This window comes from Actinia tenebrosa, unplaced genomic scaffold, assembly GCF_029948245.1.
Source record: "Actinia tenebrosa isolate PJP-AT-01 unplaced genomic scaffold, QUT_ActTen_1.0 PGA_scaffold2__45_contigs__length_23673736, whole genome shotgun sequence".
In the NCBI taxonomy this organism is placed as follows: domain Eukaryota; kingdom Metazoa; phylum Cnidaria; class Anthozoa; order Actiniaria; family Actiniidae; genus Actinia; species Actinia tenebrosa.
In genome coordinates, this window is record NW_028292579.1 from 2,983,465 (window position 1) to 3,002,371 (window position 18,907).

Genomic DNA, 18,907 nt, shown 5'->3' on the forward strand with positions numbered 1-18,907 from the left:
AATTCGTTTACCTGAAAAAAGAAAGAAAGAAAAAAAAACCCTAATTTATTAATACTCGATAAATATTTATACTTGCTACTCTCGTTAGGCTTACTGACCTAAAGTGCAAAAGGTCAACGACAACGGTTTATTTTAATATTTACTATTAACGAATTATTCATTTAGATAAATGGAAATCATGGTCAAAAGGAAAAAAAGGACTTTGCACAGTACTTACAAATCCACACTCGTCAAGAAATACAAGCATTGCTGGATGAAATAGAGAGACCACCGACCAATAATTCAAACGGTCATCTTCACATCTTTGAGAAGCAGTTCTTCTTAGCTGTAATTGCCAAATATGAAATTTGTATGGAAGTTTTTTTTTTCATTTATCCTAGTATTTCACGCATTCTCTGCTTACCGGATTTTAATTATCAAAATAATCACTCACATAAATCACTCAAATAATCATTTTACGCGTAATGCCATTTCTGTTGAAATAGTCGTACAATGTGGAAACTGCGACCCTAGTACCGTTAATTCGCCTTACGTGCTCACAAAGCTCGCCAAGAGTTCTTTCTGGGTGCCCTAGTATCTCTCGTATGAGAATGGCTTCGTCTCGAGGTAAAAGGGCATATGAACCTGCTGATCTTTCTTGCTTGTCAGCTTGAACCTTTCCCGTTTCGTCATACCGTCTGGCGAATCTTAGTACGGATCTTGATGACATTCCAAGACGAACGGGAATTTCTTCTTTCGAATAATTCATGCCATAAGGCAAGACGCTTCATCATCACTGAACGCTCGAGGCATGACCGTATTTGACTTCTTCCAGTACACACGAATACACTGAATCAAAATCACGATTTACATACTAAGCTGTACCATGGTCCTTCGCGCAACTTCGTGTGTGTATATATATATATATATATATATATATACAGCGCTTTTCAAAAATTCTGTAAATAAAATGAATATCGATATATCGATAGACCGGGTGCATTATGGGTAATTTTCAATTTAAAAAAACGTTTTAATAAAGGGTTAAATACAATGTTTTCGGATAAATATAATCATAGTGTACATTGTGAGCATTAATACTAGATATTTGGCTAACATTTGGTTGAAAGTCGTTATAATTAAAAAATCTGGAAATTAGTTTATGTATGAATATATAGATATACTTCTCTTTTGCAGAATTTTTGCAAAACGCTGTGTATATATATATACAAAGCTACAATCAAAATACTGTACCAATTTCTCTCTTTCTCACTTTTTACTTCCTCACTAAAATAGCCAGGAAGTAGTGTTTACAAGGCTACTATCAAAATAATGTACGAATTTCTCTCTTTTTCACTTTTTACTTCTTCACTAAAATAGCCAGGAAGTAGTGTTTACAAGGCTACTATCAAAATAATGTACGAATTTCTCTCTTTTTCACTTTTAACTTCCTCACTAGAATAGCCAGGAAGTAGTGTTTACAAGGCTCCTATCAAAATACTGTTCGAATTTCTCTCTTTTTCACTTTTAACCTCCTCACTAAAATAGCCAGGAAGTAGTGTTTACAAGGCTCCTATCAAAATACTGTTCGAATTTCTCTCTTTTTCACTTTTAACCTCCTCACTAAAATAGCCAGGAAGTAGTGTTTACAAGGCTACTATCAAAATACTGTACGAATTTCTCTCTTTTTCACTTTTAACCTCCTCACTAAAATAGCCAGGAAGTAGTGTTTACAAGGCTCCTATCAAAATAATGTACGAATTTCTCTCTTTTTCACTTTTTACTTCTTCACTAGAATAGCCAGGAAGTAGTGTTTACAAGGCTCCTATCAAAATAATGTACGAATTTCTCTCTTTTTCACTTTTTACTTCTTCACTAGAATAGCCAGGAAGTAGTGTTTACAAGGCTACTATCAAAATAATGTACGAATTTCTCTCTTTTTCACTTTTTACTTCTTCACTAGAATAGCCAGGAAGTAGTGTTTACAAGGCTACTATCAAAATAATGTACGAATTTCTCTCTTTTTCACTTTTAACCTCCTCACTAAAATAGCCAGGAAGTAGTGTTTACAAGGCTACTATCAAAATAATGTACGAATTTCTCTCTTTTTCACTTTTTACTTCCTCACTAAAATAGCCAGGAAGTAGTGTTTACAAGGCTACTATCAAAATAATGTACGAATTTCTCTCTTTTTCACTTTTTACTTCCTCACTAAAATAGCCAGGAAGTAGTGTTTACAAGGCTACTATCAAAATAATGTACGAATTTCTCTCTTTTTCACTTTTAACTTCCTCACTAAAATAGCCAGGACGTAGTGTTTACAAGGCTCCTATCAAAATACTGTACCAATTTCTCTCTTTTTCACTTTTTACTTCCTCACTAAAATAGCCAGGAAGTAGTGTTTACAAGGCTACTATCAAAATAATGTACGAATTTCTCTCTTTTTCACTTTTTACTTCTTCACTAGAATAGCCAGGAAGTAGTGTTTACAAGGCTAGTGACCACAGTAAATCCGTGAAATAGTAATTACTAAATAGAACAAAATAGTGCTAATTAAACAATAGAAAACAATGGAATTTGCATGAAATTGTGCTATTTAGTATTAGCAAAGTTTCACGGATTTACTGTGGTCACTACTCTACTATCAAAATACTGTATGAATTAATCTCTTTTTACTTCCTCACTAAAATAGCCAGGAAGTAGTGTTTACAAGGCTCCTATCAAAATAATGTACGAATTTCTCTCTTTTTCACTTTTTACTTCCTCACTAAAATAGCCAGGAAGTAGTGTTTACAAGGCTCCTATCAAAATAATGTACGAATTTCTCTCTTTTTCACTTTAACTTCCTCACTAAAATAGCCAGGACGTAGTGTTTACAAGGCTACTATCAAAATAATGTACGAATTTCTCTCTTTTTCACTTTTAACTTCCTCACTAAAATAGCCAGGAAGTAGTGTTTACAAGGCTCCTATCAAAATAATGTACGAATTTCTCTCTTTTTCACTTTTTATTTCTTCACTAAAATAGCCAGGAAGTAGTGTTTACAAGGCTACTATCAAAATAATGTACGAATTTCTCTCTTTTTCACTTTTTACTTCCTCACTAAAATAGCCAGGAAGTAGTGTTTACAAGGCTACTATCAAAATAATGTACGAATTTCTCTCTTTTTCGCTTTTAACCTCCTCACTAAAATAGCCAGGAAGTAGTGTTTACAAGGCTCCTATCAAAATACTGTATCAATTTCTCTCTTTTTCACTTTTTACTTCCTCACTAAAATAGCCAGGAAGTAGTGTTTACAAGGCTACTATCAAAATAATGTACGAATTTCTCTCTTTTTCACTTTTAACCTCCTCACTAAAATAGCCAGGAAGTAGTGTTTACAAGGCTACTATCAAAATAATGTACGAATTTCTCTCTTTTTCACTTTTTACTTCCTCACTAGAATAGCCAGGAAGTAGTGTTTACAAGGCTACTATCAAAATAATGTACGAATTTCTCTCTTTTTCACTTTTAACTTCCGCACTAAAATAGCCAGGAAGTAGTGTTTACAAGGCTACTATCAAAATAATGTACGAATTTCTCTCTTTTTCACTTTTTACTTCTTCACTAGAATAGCCAGGAAGTAGTGTTTACAAGGCTAGTGACCACAGTAAATCCGTGAAACAGTAATTACTAAATAGAACAAAATAGTGCTAATTAAACAATAGAAAACAATGGAATTTGCATGAAATTGTGCTATTTAGTATTAGCAAAGTTTCACGGATTTACTGTGGTCACTACTCTACTATCAAAATACTGTATGAATTAATCTCTTTTTACTTCCTCACTAGAATAGCCAGGAAGTAGTTTACAAGGCTGTTCACGAGAAGACAAATGATATGAATATAATTCAAACAAAGAATCTTATTCTCAAGGGAATGACACGTTTACCGAAATGGAAAAACGTTACGCCCGAGCCGAGCAGGTCTATAGCCAGAAAGTAACGTGTTTGCAAGGGTAGTGTTAAAGGGACCGCTCTCAGTAGGCTGTACCAGGATTTATACTTTATTTCTCTTTATCTAATAACTGATAGTTACACTGGAATACGGCTAGTTATATTAATAATGGTTTCATGACAGTTGTCAATCAAAGATATCGTGTAGAATCTCTAAACTAAGATTGGTTAATCAAATATGTGCATTCTTAGGCTCAATATTCAGATTGGTATATTGGTACATAAATCTAATGAATACACATAGCTAGAGCTAAATATAATGAATAACAGTAACACGACTGATATATAATAAAGATTATAAAGCATGTTCGTGTCATAAGACTTTATAGGATACTCCTTAAATGAATGAACTAAGGAATGAAAATACTAGAGGGGTGACGAAAAGGTACGAGTATTTGCCAGAGGATTAGCACATTATTTGCAATTCAGCGCGCGTAAAAGAGAAGGGCAGGACGGGTACGTTTTCCCCGTCCCGCTCACGTCAGCCCCTCCGGCCTCTATATCGCGTGAATTTTCCCAAAGGGTTTACTATGGCGCGCGAGCATGGCCGTACGGGTCATATGATAATAGGAAATCCTCACTAATAGGTCTACTAGATTGCATAAAAAACATGTTTTCAGCAATAAATGACGTCAAACGAAGTTTTTACAATGACTTACAAATTTTTGTGCTCTGATTGTCTACTTTTTGACGTCTGTAATAGCTGTAATGTTGTATTATACGCCGATATGACACAGAGATCCACGCTAGCTCTAAAGATGCTAAAATTGCTGAACTGCGTATCAATGATAATCTTGAAGAAGTTAGTGCTTGGCTCAACACCAATGGTCTCATCAGTAATCATAAGAAGTCTAAAGCAATGCTGATGTGAACACTTTAAGTACCTAGGTGTCTATATAGATAACTGCCTCAGTTGGAATAAGCATATTTCATACTTAGCATCTAGAATATATCCTAAGCTGAAGATGTTAAATAGAATTGCACCTTTTTTGAGCCAAAAAGTGCTTTAAACTATCTATAAGCAAACAATATTACCTATTGTAGATTACGGTTGCATTATATGGGGAGATTGTGGAAAGAACAATTCTCAGCGCTTAGAAAGGTTACAAAATCAAGCAATGCGTATCATTTTATTTGCAAACCGTAAGACATGTTCCCAAGAGATGCGTAGTAGGCTTTCTCTATTGTCTCTAGAGAGTAGACGTAGATTTTTAAGACTCCAGCTTGTATTTAAGATTGTACATAATATAAATTGCCCACAGCAGTTAGAGGGCTATCTCTTTAAGAGGTCATCCTTTCATAATAGGAACTTTAGAGATTCCACATTATTAGATATCATTGCGACTAAGTCCAAAATGGGTCAAACGACTTTTAAATGTGCTGCTGCTAGGGACTGGAATCTTTTACCAAGGGACATTCGTGAAATACGATCATTATCTAAGTTCAAGTCTAGTGTTTTTGAATATTTTCTTGATCATGACGAGTCTAGCCATTCATGTAGTTTAAGATAAGTATAGTATTTTATTATTTAGTCTAGTTTTATATATATGTGTCTTAGATATATTTATATTTATATTTATTTATTATTTTTTTATATAGATTTTTTTAGATATTGTATTGTAGTTTAGACTTTAGATTTTATTATTATATATTTATTATGCTGATCACCAGTTAATACCAGCTAATCTTTTTAGATAGCTGATTGGTCTTATCAGTTGAAATAAAGTTTATTATTATTATTATTATCATTATTATTATTATTATTAAAAAAAATTGATGTCTATTTGTTATGCGGACAACAATGAATGAGGCTGCAGTAAGACAATTCCTTAATTACTGTGGCGAGTTTTCAAGTGCCTCTATGATCTCTGCCATGGAGGGACGTTTTTCTGGATTCTGCTGTAAACATCTTCTGATCAGGTTCCTGAAAATACTGTTGGTCACCATGGCAACTTGTTCGTTTCTGTGGTCCACGTCAGGCATTTCACGAACGTTCATCTCGCACAGCAGAACTCCAAAGCTGTACACATCAAGCTGTAGAAAATAAGAGAAATTATATATATCATTTACTTTAATGTGGTTCAAGTGTATATCGGCACAGCTCGACATGCAGGTTCTACCTTTGGTGATTGTCTGGACGTCTGTGCCTCAGGAGCAGAGTAGATCACAGCACCAGGACTAGCCGTCATGGACTGCTGCAGGTAGTTGGCCGTACCATAATCAGAGACTTTAGCTCGCCAAATTGTGACGTGTTTCCATAACAACACATTAGCACTGCTGATGTCTCGATGAATGATTGGAGCAGGGTGGCTGAGATGTAAGTAATTTAACGCTTTAGCAACATCCTGTGCAATCGTCGTGATCTCCGAAGGTTCCAATGGGCGTTCATGTAAAACTGCTCTTAGACTCGTGTCCAGTAGTTCAGTCACAAATAGAGGACTTTGGTCATCGTTGGTTGCACCAATGAATTGAAGAAGACAAGGATGACGACACCTTGAAGCCATATTCATCTCCCGTTCAAACAGCCTTCTGTTGTGATCAGATAGAATAAGCTGATGAATTTTTTTCACAGCAACTTTACATCCACGAAATGTTCCTTCTTTCACTTCGCCCCATGCACCGATACCAATTACTTTATCAGACAGTATTACTTCATCCCGACGTAAGACCCAATCCCGTGTCGACTCTCTTGATCTGCGGTAGGCTTCATAAGTTTGTCGTAATGTGGTCAGCGTAGTTTCAAGTTCTTGTGATCTTTCCTCGCTGCTTTGGAGGCGACTTTCTGTTTCTTGGTGTGCTTGTGTTTCTTCAACTAAAGATGTCTCAAGTTCTTCTAATCTCTGCTGATTTATACGAAGACATCTCACAGTTTCCTCATGTGCTTCTCTTTCTGTAGCCAAGGATGTCTCTAATTCATGTGATGTCTGCTCTAAGCTACAAAAGCGTCTCTCTGTTTCTTGATGTGCTTGTGTTTTTTGATCTAAAGATGTCTCAGATTCTTCTAATCTCTGCTCGCTGCTGCGAAGGCGTCTCTTTGTTTCCTCGTGTGCTTGTCTTTCCGTATCCAAGGACGTCTCCAATTCATGTGATGTCTGCTCGTTGCTGCGAAGGCGTTTCTTTGTTTCCTCGTGTGCTCGTCTCTCTGTAGCCAAGGATGTCTCCAATTCATGTGATCTCTGCTCTAAGCTACGAAGGCGTGTCTCTGTTTCTACTTTTTCTCGTCTTTCTGTAGCCAAAGACAACTCGAATTCATGTGATCTTTGCTCGCTACCATGAATGCGCCTCTCTGCTTCTTCGCGTATATTTCTTTTTTCATCTAAAGCTTTCGCCAGTTCAGCAGACTTCCCATCTCTTTCCTGATCACTATAATCGTCTGCTTGGACAAAAAATATAAGTAGCTTAGTTAATACAATAAAATACAATACAATGAAATGAAATTCATTAAAGAGGGTGACGTATAAACCCATTGACTTATCTAACTTTCGGCCCTCACTGTAATCATCATACCACGAAGTTCCCACGAAGTTCAATATCTCGCTTGGCGACTACAGTGCATTTCAACGACCACCAATCAAATAACTGGAATAAAAAAAGCAATATCTTGAGGGAAATTTTAGACTCAATTAAAGATTTTAATAGAGTGGAGGATTAAAATCTTTAATTCACTCTAAAATCTCCCTCAAGATATCGCTTTTTTTTATTTCAATTCTTGATTGACGATCGTTGAAATGCTATTCAACCAATAAGACACTGAATTTCGTGGTTTGCACTTCAATGATAATGGTAGTAATAGTTCTAAAACATTTTACTTTGTTATATAGTTACGAAATTTTCCGATAAAACGAACACTCTCATTTGTTGAAAGATGACCACGTGACACTAGTTAAATCTAAATGTATCCCGACCGCGTTCGGTAAATAAATTGCAAGTGACAATAATCGTGAAAAATAAACAAGTGAACGTGATCGCCAGAACGTGAAAAACGCTGGTGGCGTGATATTTTGCACCAATCACAAACAACAAAGCCTGAGCAAATATTTTGCTGGCGCTTTCAATCTGAATGGAGCTCGAAGGAAAAAAGCAGAGACGAAATACAGACTTTCATCGAGAAAAAGGATTCAGAAAATACGAAAAAAGATGCTAAAAATACTATTGTTCCTCTCCCCGCTATTTGGTAGCGAAATACGAGACCGTATGTGAGTTGTATTTGTAAAATCATTTGTCAGTCTCATGCATTTTTTATTTAGAAATAGCTTTGCTAAATAAAGGTCTTATTTCTTATTTCATCAACTGACTTCTCAATATTTGTTGAGTGCTATATGACAAAACACTTAATGTCTGCTTCCTCGGGAAATTAGTTAGTTTTGTTTTCCCTCGAGTCTCGATGTTTCCCTCGTCTTCGCCTCGTGACTGTCGGGAAAACAAAACTAACTATTTGCCTCGCGACAAGACATTAAGCGTATAATGTATACGCTATAAACGCTATATATAAATGAAACAGTACTATATGCAATTTGCACTGTGCTGATTAAAATTAGTGAACATTTTACCATATGAATATACTAGTATACATGAATATACTGGGTTTATCTTTCATTTTCCAATAGGCCACTTGCACGAGCCGTCATTGACCTCTACTTCCAGACTCCCTTGCACACTTTCTTTTGTTTAGTTAATTAGCAACAATTGTCTTACTATTCTCATGAGGAAATACAAATTTGAATAAGAAAGAAAATTCGCCAAGTACTTTGGTAGAGTGCAAATAATATACCCGTGAAATAGATAGCTAGCTAACTAATTACTAACTTTGTGCTATTGGTTGCTTAAGTCTAATTAGCTTAAGAAATAGGCCAGCCGTGACGGGTAAACTAATGCACGTGTGCTACTCAAGGGCGCGCATTTTAAAATATTTTTAAACACACTTACAAAAACTGAAACAATATTTTATTGTCCATGCTTTTCCTTCGTATAGTTTTACATGTTCGCATTTTCGTATTTATTCATTTGCGTATCGAGTTGTCACTCCGACGCCCGTGCCCTTGTCATGCCTCACTGAATTCCTATGTCTTGTCTAATTAAGAGCTAACTATCTCCTATTTCATCCTAACTATTTCAAGGGTATAATATATATATTTAGGCACTGCCTAAAAGCGGAGCTCCCGATACGGAAGTCACAGGGAGAATAATTTGAATGAAACTGAAAGGTAAAAATAAGATCGGGGAAAAAATCTTCAATTATTTTTTATTCGAGATTATTTCTCCCATAATAAAAACCATGCAGTGAAATCGAATCGAAATGCACTACATTGTTTGTTTGTTTGATTGTTTGTTTGTTTTTTTTGTTTTTTTTTTTGCACGAGTATACTCTCCTGGCACACTTAGAAATTTTGTGCACAACTCACCACCTCCCCCAAAGGCTAGTTTTGTTCTTGGAAGATTTTCTTCGACAAAATTTTCCAAGGCCGACAGTTTTAGGCTTTGAATCTCTTTCACTTAAAGAAAAACGAAAGATAACTACAAATAATCCAATACAATGTCAAGTTTAGTGAAATTTACCTCGGATGTCTTTCATTAAAATCGAAAATCTGGAGATTTAGAACAAATCAAGTCTAAAAAACAGGCATGAAAACTCGTTAAGGTGAGCCAGAAAATAAAATAAGTCTTTTACAGAACGAGACGAAGTTTTCATTCAGATAAACTTGACAAGAACTGAGACAAAATAGAAAATAATGCAAAAGGCAATGCAAAATACAAAATGACGAATTTCTTGTCAGGAAATTGGCGTTTGTAAATGTTTTTGAATATTTTTTAGCTTTTTAAAGAGAAAGACAAGGTCTTTATATAATAATATCTCTCAACAACAAAAATTTTAGATCATTTTTATAATCATACTTGTTCGAACAGCTTATTAAACAGTTGAATATTTGGTGTAAATTTATAGCTCATTCAATAATTAAATAAATTATCCGTGGAAAGGTATAAAATTATTGAATGAATGTCTTCTTTGTTTTGCCGATGGGACCCCCGCGATAGGAGGCGAACAAAGCTGCATTTTTCTTGAACGAAAAGCATACGATAGTTGGTTTAAAGACAACCGAATTGTTAAACATTTACAAAACTAAATAAAGGACGAATATTTGTTGTCGTGATTTACTCTCCGTGTTATATTTCCTCCAGCATTAAAATCAATTTAGCTTATCTATAGAAATATAAAAAGGTTTGAGAGAAAGTCTTTGACTTGTCGATTTGTCGAGAAAAATGCTTATCAAAAAAAAAAAAAAAACAAAAAAAACAAACAAAAAAAAACAAAACGATTGTTTGCTTAAAAACACACACCTGAATTCTTGAAGAACACTTCTTGATCCATCTTTGACTTACATGAATATTTTTTAAAACTTGTTTTTGGTCTACAACTTGTCCTAAAGCGATTTTTTCTGTGCATTTGAGAGCCGCATTAGTGAGTAGTTTTGCTTTGACATCAAGCGGGATTCCTGTGTTGTGTACACGGACGGACGGACGGAAGTGACGTCAGCCAAGCCATGAAAAATCAATTCGATGGTTTACCATTTTTTCTTAGGTATGGTGCTCCACTCGCACAGGCCTTTGGCCCGCGCGGGAGCTGCGCTATTATTTGCACCGCTATTGGTAGTACTTGTAAAATGACGCCATCATGCAAAGGGCATATAAGCAATACTTTCTACTTCACTGAGCATCGGAGGAATCAATATATCAAACAATAAATATTGAGCTATTTTGTACTATTTTGTGCAAATCAACTTAGTACTATTCATGTGATTAAGTGAGAGCCCTCTAGTAAATGATTTTGATTGGCTCAAACATTTTCGTTATTGAAAATGATTGAAAAAGGGTTGCCTAAATCTCCCCCTCGTCCCCATTTTCCTCGAGCTCCATCGCCCGGCTTTGGTACTTCCAACATGTCAAGTAAGGGTTTAACTTTTGATTTCACGAGTGTCAACGTTCTCTGTGACATAGGGATCACATCTTCCAGATTTAATAAGCGAACAAGATGCTCTAAACATCTGGTGAAAATGCACTATCGAAGTGCACACATGAACGCTAATCACTGCTAGTGTTAGGGCGTCGACGAACAGATTTGGACAGCGCAACCATGAAGTGAGACACAATGCTTTAACTTCTAATCCGTTCACGTGTACTCAGAGTAACAAAAAGTTTTTCTTTCGAAAACACTGACGATAGAAATCAATTAATTCTAAGGCCGGAACGTTTTATACTAATTTATTGTGTGCGTGGCTGAAGTAGACGTACCGGTATTTTCTATAGATGAACCAAGACCATCTGCTTCACTTGACGAGGATTCTTGAGAATTCTCTGTTCTTGCACCATCAAAATCCTCCTCAGGGATGACAGAAGTCACCGGTACAAAAAATGCATACCCTTCTCTACAAACAAATCGTTGTCTTTCTTTGAACTCTCCAGTTCCCTTTCCTTTTTTACGATCCTTTATGAAACAATAAAAACAATATCAAGCAAGGCCGGTGAAAGCTTTGAGTAGAATGCGGATTATTTTATTATTATTGTTCAAATCAAAATCAAAATGATCATGAGTAAAATCACACTTACAAGTTCTATTCCAACAGGACAATCACCATGACTGTCTACTCGTTTAGATATGTACCGCACGGTCCCCCTCAGTGGCACTTTATCATCATCAATCTCTGGAAATACGACAACTCTCTGGTCAATTTTTAACTTATGTCCTATTGCCATGTTTCTAACTGCAGAAGTATCTTTGCTTGAAAATGATGGTATCATATACTTTAAGGTAGAGAATATTGTTGTTTCTTTCTGAGGAGGCTTATCTTGTTCTTGCCGAGGACGTAGTGCATCTACTGCAACAAAAACACCACGGTCTGCCGGGCAGTCGAAAATTTTTTTGTTTCTAAATGTACCATCACATGTGCCCTGTCCTTCAGATTCCTAAGAGATACGAACAGTTAAAAGAAATTATTTAAGAGATATAGTTGATGTGGTTTGAAGAGGAGTAAACATACGATACATCTCTAAGATCTTTATTTGTTACAATGTGCGTTAGGGATTGAATTAAAAAAAAACATCCAGAACTCTTTTGTTCTCGTTCCTTTGTGGAATAGAAGCGACAGTGCCTCAAAATTCGTGCGTTATGTGCAGGGTTTCGATCGTGCAAGCGCTAAATATAGTTGGAGACTTCAAAAAATTACACTGGGATTTTGTTATATAGAGTTTTTTAAATATTCTCCTTCAAATCCAGCGGCGTAAGACACTTAATTTATTGGGTAAGTTTTACAGCTCTGTCGTTTGAAGGACTGTTTAGGAACCTTTCTTTTTTTAATTGATAGCAGTTTTTTGTAGCCATAGGTTTCACCACTTTTAAAACTCTGTTGGCTTAGGGAAAATGTAGGGACTTCATCTAGCTTTTTGTAGTATATTTTCTCCTGATTTTTACTGTCATACGTCTTTTTAGAACACCATTCTAGTTGAAAATTGTTTAATTTGAATATGACTAATAATCTTATATCACAAGATTTGATAGAAAGTTTTTATTCATAACAAAATGTTCACTTGTTTGTAAATATTGACCAAAACATTACACGGCATGATATGTAGCAGGTCCTGCTTTACCTCGGCCAAAATTTCTTTCAAAAGAAAGCCAAATTTCACTCATTATTTCAAACCAATTATTGAAAATTCCTCTTTAATAAAGGAAAGTGAATATTTCTTCTTTGTCATCTTTAATTATAGTTTGCTCTTTAAGAGTAAAGTTATGTAGCACAAGTGAACTGCGTGACACAACATCCTAAATGACCCTGTAAATCTTCTGTTCTTCGCGAACTACTGTACTAGCGTGTTTTCGAGGCTACGAAACCTAAGAAACCATAAGAGACGAATGTATAGGCCAACAGATAGTATGAGCTTATAAAATCAGCAAAAATACGGTTCTAAATTTTAACAAGTGCCTATGAATTATATACCAAAATGTTCAGGAAAGCCCGGGGTTTTCAAATCCACTTCTGTTTTGTTTGATAGGTTGTGTTTTAATTTAAGGAGAGACGATTTTCTAGCTTGACCCCGGTTATGTCATGCATTTTCTCTTGTAAAATACATCCAAAAGCGTACATTCAACTCAAAACAAGTACGGTGGGTTTTTTCAATAGAATTCAACCTAAACCATATAATACAGTCCGTGAATAGTTTCTAAATCGACATAACAGTGGAGATATCGGCTTCTAGATTTACCTCACATTCTAAACCTGTTTACAAAGGCTCATAATATCTATGCATATGTGAGTCGTTTGATAAACGTTGAAATAATTCCCAGGTTTTACTATATATAAAGAAAGAGTATAAATCAGGGTTCATTTTGATACCAAGATCTTTTACAAACCATGAATAGTTTATTTTATTTCATTTTATTTTTTCTAGCGCCACCAAGTGCTTGAACGTTGTCGTAACCAGCTAACCACGGACCCAAAACAACCCCTCCCCCCCCCCCCCCCATCCCCTCACGTCGTGAAAAAAAATTTGGGCAAAATTGTATCCATTTCGTATTTAGGACTCCAAACCAAGTTTATATACCAAATTTGAGCAAAACCTGTGAGGTAGCTTGGCCAGACTATGTTTGACTCTTACAGAGTATGACTCTTAAAAACACTCCATACATTGCCTTATAAATATGTGAGATGCATAGCTTGGGCTACCTGTGGTCTTATTATTCACCATTTTCCATACATTGGTTCACTGGTCAAACACAAAGCATTCAGTCGAGGTTGCAAAGTACCCTGGCGCCTCGCTTGAGCGCTTTGTGTTTGACCAGTGAACCAATGTATGGAAAATGGTGAATCAGTGAACAGGAATGAGAATCTACGAGTAAAAATGAATTGAAACTCCGTGAAAGCCTACTACGGGGAATTGAAGGTCCCCAACTTTATTATTTAAACACGGAAGAACCCCGAGTAAGCTGCACTGCGGGCGTCTAGTTGCAAATAATATTACGGCCGGTGTATTTTCGGTCACACAATGTCTTACCTTTCCCAACAGCTCTACACCAAACCAAGTACCATTATGTCCATGTAAACGTCCCTTGTACCAAATAATTCCATCAAGTTCTCGTGTAGTGCCTATTCGGACAAAAACTTTATGACCAACATCTAAATTGGACTGCTGTAGAAGATTCCTCTCGTTTAGATAAACACGAAACCTTTCCTTTAATGAAGAGACAGCAAGAAGCAAGTCAGCTTCGCTGTCTGTTAGCTTTGAAACACCCAGCAAAGGGCATTCTAGTTCGATGTTTATGTTTAAGTCCATTGAACTTAGAGCGATCTTTTTAGGGTCTTTTGGTTGCTCTGATTCAGGTAAACACTCCAATATATCACCTCGAAAAAGTTGAATAGGTATTGTTTTCTTCGAACAGCAGACTTTTTCCACGTGCTCTCCAACTCTGTCATTCCATAATATATATTTCTGTAGGCCGTTCTCCATGTTTCATACATAATGAGACTACTCACTACATGGATTGAAGCTTGTGAGTACAAGTAATGGCGGAAGTAAGCAAGCCTCGATTCTGTGGTTCACCACAGGAAGCCCAGTTTAACTTATAAACTTAGCCCAAAGTTTTAAAATAGTAGAGTGCTCACACTAAATCCGTGAAACAAATACTCATTTTTAGCAATAAATAGTGATAATTAAACAATAGAAAATAAATGATTCTGTATGAAATAGTACAAATTAGTACTATTTAATGTTCACGGTTTTAGTGCGTGCACTCTAATAAAATTAAATATAATTACATGGTTATGAGCTCGAGAATACAGGCTAGTGAAGGTATGGTTCACAGTTCCGAAAGAGAATAGGAAACACAGCATATTGAAGGAACTGTTACGTATTTTCCAGTACTGCAAGCCTGGCGAGCAGGGATACTAATCTTGACAAGTTCCTGTGCGGGATCCCTATGTGGTAGGTGCGAGAAATATCTTGATATGTGTTTGTCTTTCACAATGATTTTGGGAACCTGCAGTGTGCTTATGTCCAGCGGGAATCACTTACGTTCAATCGACGTTTCTGTTTGATAGACTGTTTATATATCTCCTCAAGCAAGCAAGCAGAGTCTTCATTTTCACAATCATATCAAGCTTAATTTATCATTAGAAATATTCACAAATAACAACCACAAATAATCAAATGCTGTTAATTATGCCTTCTCGCATCACTTATTATGTAACAACAACATATAGTATAATAATCCACATCTGATGATTACTCACAAGATTTTTCAGCATTGACTTATATTTTCTATCATTCTGAACAGCTCATTGATTTTAGCTTCAATGCTGTGACTGGCGACCCGTTGCATCATCCACTGTTCTTTAATACGCGTTTGGCATTCTAAACCGACTGCATGGATAGCGCAAATGAATAAATTATAATATAATTATGTCATTTCCCAACTGCCATTTCGGTCTCAGCTTTTATGGTCTATGTTTTTAAACCCGACAACGATTCTTCAATTGAGTGTATATGTTTTTTTAAATGAATCTTTCAGTAGGGTAATTATCATAAGAATAGCTTGGTTGCAAACCATTGAACTCCGAAGGGCTTCCAACAGATTTGGCACTGGGGTAGAACGAAAGATCAAACATCTTATGCAAATGTAAAGCCTACTAAACTTATGGTGTAAGCAAGCTGGAACAGACAAGCATTTAAGAGATAATTCTTTAGGGAGGAGGGGAGGGGAGGGGAGGGGAGGGGAGGGGATGGGAGTACATATTAGAAATTCAGTGTTTTCTTTGACGTGTGTAAACTCAACTGGATGGGAATCATGCTTGATGCACTATGTTGCCCATTTAAAGTTCCCAGGAATGTGATCTCGTAAATACTGCTGTTTGGCAACTTTTTTAATAAGGTCTCTATTTTAGTTTTTACAATGTCATGACATAACTGATTAGAGTGATTTTGTATAACCCGTGAAGAAAACGTTACTCGTTAATCGATGTATAATTTTAAAATCGCCACCAAAGAAAGCAATATCTATGAAACATGATCTACTGACCTCTATTAGTCTACTATTTAACTAATTCACGATTTAGACAATTGAATTTTACAGAAACCTATTTGGGAATCAAATTTTAAAATGTCTGTTAATATTGAATATTGAAAATTCGAAGCTATTGGTGCAATAAACAAATGCCAAGGTGTCTTGTTGTGCATTAGTCAATGAACTACTTCGATGATACGACGGCCATCTTGCTAGGGGGCAAATTATATCGAAAATGACGGAAAAGTATGTAAAGTTTCGTGTGTTTGTGCATGTGTGTTTTTATGGCTAGGGTGATTGATGTGCCGTCTTAAATTGTCTTTTCTGTTAATATCAATCGACGCCATTACTGTAACAAATCTTTATTTCCCCGGACGCCCCATAATAATTTGCAAACTAAGATGGCCGCGGGACAGGGCTGGGAATTGAACATTCTTGTTCACACTAGTAGTGTTGGATTTAGCACTTTTCCCGGTTCCCCGTGGAAAAAATTATTGTTCAAATTAATGAAGTTGTTATGCTGTTAAAATTGTTAGACTGTTGAACGACGTGTTTAATTCCCCGTATACCCGTGCATTAACGTTATAAGTAACTGTGCGTTAAATCCCCGGTCTCGCCAAGTTAATTCCCCACCCTGTCCCGTGGGTCGGGGTTTTTAATTGACTAGTGCATTGCACCACTAAAATTTAAAAAGCTGTAAAACAAAAATATCTCTGAGGGAGTGCTCGCTCTACCTATAACTTAAAATCGAGCAAGCGCAGTACTAACAATGGCCCCCATCGAGATCCCCGCGTCGCCCAACAAATCTCCAATCTACACATGCTACACCTCATCCAATCACAGCCATCCTTCTTCAGAAGAATAATCTCGCATTGCGGACATTTCATGGCATCGCCTTTAGTGATCATGTTCTAGAATTAACAAGTTGTCTTCATAGATACACCATCCAGGACAATTAGGTGTTTTGCAGTGGAAGCTGTTTGCAATTTGACTTTCTGCTGTTGCTAGGCTACGGTTGAGAAATTTATCGAAGTCTTCAGGAGATAAAAGCTACGGAAATGAAAATTAGATATTAAAAAAATTGATTTAACAAAGTGTAACTTAAGGAGATCAATAAACGGTACATGGATCTTTACAAGGTAAGGAAAATAAAAAAGGAATCGGCTGAAGTGCATTATATTTGATTTTTTGGCAAAAGGCAAAAAAAAAAAGTATATTTAATGGGCAGAAGATCTATGTTTGTTATGTTTTATAAAGAGTATTCAAAGCTGAATCTGCACTGATTAGACGCGGAGAACCTGATGAGCAAACCTTGGACCGCTCGTTCCAAAAACCGCGATAGCCAACAGAGCTTCGACTGCTATTAAAAGCGTTAGGGTTTCCCATTTCGTACCATTTTTGAAATTGTATTTAATGGGTCGATTAGGTTGTAAAGACCTTCAAATTAAGCATGGCGAAATTACTCTAGCTAGCACCGCTTACACAACAAATTCAATGGTTAAATAAAATCTCTCTAATACGATTGTCTATTACTTTATTTGATAGTTTAATACTTACAGATTTAATCTTCTGAGCTGTAATAAGAGAGTGGCAAGCAAATCTGTCATCCTGGCATGGACACTGGACCTCTGGATCGGTACAGTTACGTATGTGTTCCCTTAGACATTCCCCCAGAGATAAACACAATAATAAATTAGACAAGCACAACGAATAGGATGAGATACTATCCATTTTCCCTTCCGATTCTTGAAAGGTTTCGAAAGGTAGGCAACTTGAAGGTCATAAACACTATGCGGCATCTCGATCGAGGGATTCCCGCGGGAAACTTGAAAACGCAGATTAAAACAACCTGGTGTAAGGGTCTAATAATCTTCTTCAGTCTTCTCCTTTATCATCCTTTGGTTTTCATGTCTATCTATTGTATTTATTCATTCGGTCGGTCCTAAAGTCCGCTGCTGGTTGGTCGGTCGTCGGGTCAGAGACCTTTAGCACAACGTTCTTGCCAGATCCCGCAAACTTCAAACTGCAGTTCGACATCAGGCGTTTTCCGTCAAATTTACGGGAATTAGCAAGGCGTCACAACGAAGTTGTTGCTGGAGGAACCGCCATATTGAATTTTATTGATGCTGATTGTTTCTCCGTGTTTGTCAAGGGAATGACACGTGGTCTGAAATGGAAAAACATTGCGCCCGAGCCGGGGAGGTCTATAGCCAGAAAGAAGTGTTTACAAGGGTACTGTTAAGGGACCGCTCTCGATAGGCTGTACAAGGATTTATACTTTATTTCTCAATTTTTTCTTCTAATAACTGATTACGCTGGAATACGGCTAGTTATATTCATAATGGTTTCATGACAGTTGTCAATCAAAGATATCTTGTACAGAATCTCTAAACTATGATTAGTTAATCAAATATGTGCATTCTTAGGCTCAATATTCATATTGGTATATTGGTATATAAATCTAATGATTACACATAGCTAGAGCTAAATTTAATGAATAACAGTAACACGACTGATATATAATAAAGATTATAATGCGTGTTCGTGTCATAAGACTTTATAGGATACTCCTTAAATGAATGAACTAAAGAATCAAAATACAAAAGGGGTGACCAAGGGGTACGAGTATTTATCACAGGATTAGCACATTACTTGCAATCCAGCGTGCGTAAACGAGAAGGGCAGGACGTGTACGTTTTTTCCGACCCGCTCACGTCAACCCTTCCGGCCTCTATATTACGTGACTTTTTTAAAAAAATTTTTTTAAATCTTTTTTTTATTTATTCTATTTATTTTATTCTTTATTTTTATTTTTTTATTCTGATTTACTTTATCCTAATTATTATCTTATTACATCAATACTACTACTTTATCTTTTTTTTTTT

At 36.1% G+C, this 18,907-nt stretch overlaps 1 protein-coding gene across 1 annotated transcript; it reads right to left on the reverse strand.

Moving 5' to 3' along the window:
• Nucleotides 1-5,084: 5,084 nt before the first annotated feature.
• Nucleotides 5,085-14,540, reverse strand: LOC116304694 (uncharacterized). Its single transcript, XM_089034374.1, has 5 exons — nucleotides 14,018-14,540; nucleotides 11,576-11,932; nucleotides 11,261-11,453; nucleotides 6,094-7,346; nucleotides 5,085-6,007 (listed from the first exon to the last, which is right to left on the reverse strand). The coding sequence occupies exons 1-5, from the start codon at nucleotides 14,468-14,470 to the stop codon at nucleotides 5,807-5,809; spliced, it is 2,457 nt and encodes an 818-aa protein (XP_088890500.1). The 5' UTR covers nucleotides 14,471-14,540; the 3' UTR covers nucleotides 5,085-5,806.
• Between the last annotated feature and the right edge of the window lie 4,367 nt (nucleotides 14,541-18,907).